This window comes from Chaetura pelagica, unplaced genomic scaffold, assembly GCF_000747805.2.
Source record: "Chaetura pelagica isolate M959 unplaced genomic scaffold, ChaPel_1.0 scaffold414, whole genome shotgun sequence".
Taxonomy (NCBI): Eukaryota; Metazoa; Chordata; class Aves; order Apodiformes; family Apodidae; genus Chaetura; species Chaetura pelagica.
This window is the reverse complement of record NW_009952976.1, coordinates 545,880-548,903: the sequence shown is the minus strand read 5'-3', so window position 1 is coordinate 548,903 and position 3,024 is coordinate 545,880. Positions and strand designations below refer to the sequence as shown.

Genomic DNA, 3,024 nt, shown 5'->3' with positions numbered 1-3,024 from the left:
AAAAGAAAGGAACACTAAAGGGACAAAAGAAAGGAACAAAAGAAGGAACATTACAGTCCCTGTAACTGGTAAGCCAAGCATGCATCAACTCCTTGGGATGATTTTCAGGTTACTACACATTTTACTAGTGCTCACAGGAACAAGAAGAAACAGCAGGTAAAATATCACTGTGTCCTTCCTCAGCTTCTAGGGGGCACCACCTTTCAGTGGGCCCTTTCTCTGGGGTCTTCAGGCAGGAAAAACAAACCACTGATAATGGCAGTCTGACCTTTAACTAGAGAGCAACCACCCAGCCCTGCACACAGGCACATCTGGCTCCATCCCCAGGGAAGGAAGGAGTTGAACTCACCTGCAGTCTGGCCAGGATGCTGGCCTTCTTAGAGTTTGAGGAGTAGCTTCTGGAGCAGGAGACACTGCAGAAACGTTTGGTCTTGGAGAAGAAAGCCTCCCTGGTGCCCACAATCCCACACATCTCACATACAGCTGAGAGAAGGAAGGGACAAAAACGTGAGTAGTTTGTAGGGTAAATAAACTACAAGGACAGAGCTGAGCCCAGATGACCCTCATTGCAAACAGCAGCTGTCTTATTCTTCCTCTCACCCCTGTGTTTTAGTGTGTTGAGTTGGTGTGGCCAGTTTCGGCAGCAGGGGAGGAGCCCCAGGGGTGGCTCCTGTGAGAAACTGCTGAAAGCTCCAGCAGCTCCAAAAAAATCCAGCCCTGCCTCCCCAGCTACCACGGAGCCCATCAGCGACAATGGATGCTAGTCTATGATTAACATCTTCAAGAAGGGGAAACCAACTGCTACAAGTCTTCAGGAAAGAGGAGAGAGGGAGGTGAGAGTAATACTGGAGCAGAGATACCAAGGTCAGTGAGGAAGGAGGGAGAGGAGGTGCCGAGGCAGAGGTTCTCCTGCAGCCTATGGTGAGATGGCAGGCTGTCCCCCTGTAGGAACATGGTGGAGCAGAAGTGGACCTGCAGCTGTGGTGAATCCCATTCCAGGGGAGTTGACTGTTCCCAAAGCAGGCTGTGACTCTGTCACTCTGTGCCTGCACTGGAGCAGTCTGTTTCTGAGGGACTACAACTCATGGGAGGGACTCATGTCGGAGGAGTTACTGAAGAACTCTCTCCTGTGGGAGGGACCCCACGTTGGAGCAGGGGAAGACCATGAGGAATTCAACCTGAGGAGGAAGGAGCAGCAGAGACAGTGTGTGACAAACTGACTGTAAACCCCATTCCCTGTTCCCCTAAGCCACTGAGGGAAAGGAGGTAGAGAAACCGGGAACAAAGTACTTTGGGCCCAGGAAGAAGGAAGGGCTGGGGTGATGTATTTAAGCTCTGGTCATTGTTTTCTTTTTGTTATTTTTGCATTTGATAAATTTATTTTCTCCCCAGGTTGAGTTTGTTTTGCCCATGACCTTACCTGGTGAGTGAATACTCCCTGTCCTTGTCTCAACCCACAGCCTTTTAGTTGGATTTTCTCCTCCCAGTTCCATGGTGGAGGGAAAGGTGAGTGACTGCTGCATGGTTGTCACTGGCTGGGCCTAAAACAGCCTTTTTTCTTTTTTTTGTGCCCAATATGGGGCCTGAGACAAGGATAATAATTAGGAGAGGTAAGGGGCAAAACATGGACTGAGGTACAATTATAGGGTTACACTTGTGGTGAAGGGGTGAGGTGTGGATTGTATGTAAATTACTTATTTCCATTTGATATTGTGATGTTTTTATTTTGGTGTGGGAATTATTTTTTTTTTTCGAGTGAAGTTTGTGAATTTTGTGATAAATGTGGATTTCCCTACCCCCTGTGGGAGGGATCCCATGTTGGAGCGGGGAAGGATAGTGAAGAATCCTTCTTCCTGAGGAGGAAGGAGGGGCAGAAAACAACGTGTGATGCACTGACTTTAAACCCTATTCCCTGTTCCTCTGTGCCGCTGGGGGGAAGAAGGTAGAGAAATCGGGAACAAAGTAATTTGGGCTGGGGAAAAAGGGAGGAGTCAGGTGAGGTATTTAAGCTCAGGTCTTCATTTTCTCTTAGTCCTGTTTGCATCTCCCACAGTGAGGGGAGAAGTGAGCAAGTGGATGTGTGGTTCTTACTTGCTGGCTGAGCCTAAACCACAACTTTTAGGTAGAACCGTCAGGCAGGGCAGTACCTGGCTCGGAACCGCTGTCCTCTGCGAGTTGGCCTGTGGGGAGCTGGTGCACGGGAGAATTTGGAAGCTCCCCAGCTTCCCGGCCTGCCGCCTCATCATCACTAGATTCATCCAGACAGGAGCTGCTGTCACTGCCCATGCTGCTGTGGTAGCCCCGAAAGCTGTCGTAACCTCCAGAAATGTCCAACTCATCATCCTCATCATCATCATCGCCCTCCTCCTCCACCCGCTCCAAAGATGAAGTCTTGTGGCAGAAGGTAGACACCAACTGAAAAAAGAACCAGTCTCCTTTAAAAAAAAAAAGAGATTTTACACCATGCCCCACAACAAGCTTGCTTTCACTGCTGGGGGGGGCCTCCTGGATTGGGGAGAGGCCTCAGGGTGAGCAATGAGTCCATGCAGATCCCAAAGGCAGCAGTCTGTGTCCCTAGCAGAGAAACTATTATCCCTGCAATAGGTCCCTTTGCAGGTATTTCACAGGCTGCATCCTGCTTCCCAAGAGGAAACAAACAGCCACAGAGCTGCAGCTATATAGAAAAAAGTCTGAGGAACACAGAAAGAGTACAGGGAACTGCACTGCCATGTTGATGAGGACAGACTGCATCCTTCCAGCCACTGTCTCTCCCAACAACACTTGCACAACAGAAACAGTGCAGACACAATCAAGATTAAAGCCACAACAAACTTCTAGCATAAAGCACAAACCTGCACACTCTGACCACCACAGCTCACAAGACCAGTACAGCTGGATGTCATCTGGACAAATTCAACCCTGGAGAAAGTTCATGTCCTTTGGAAACTGCATAGTCCATAGCTGACCTCAATTCAGAAGCTGTGTCAGCCGGATGACAGAACACCTGCTAAAGACTTTTTCCCT

The 3,024-nt window shown here is 49.1% G+C and overlaps 1 protein-coding gene across 1 annotated transcript in view; it reads right to left on the bottom strand.

Annotated features, from left to right (window-relative positions):
• Window positions 1-3,024, bottom strand: part of L3MBTL2 (l(3)mbt-like 2 (Drosophila)) — a 29,481-nt gene that overhangs the window by 18,837 nt on the left and 7,620 nt on the right. The window contains exons 3-4 of the mRNA XM_009996371.1: window positions 2,148-2,435; window positions 350-483 (exon numbers count right to left, since the gene is read on the bottom strand). Of these exons, the coding sequence (XP_009994673.1) occupies window positions 350-483; window positions 2,148-2,435 (422 nt within the window). The remainder of the gene's footprint in view (window positions 1-349; window positions 484-2,147; window positions 2,436-3,024) is intronic.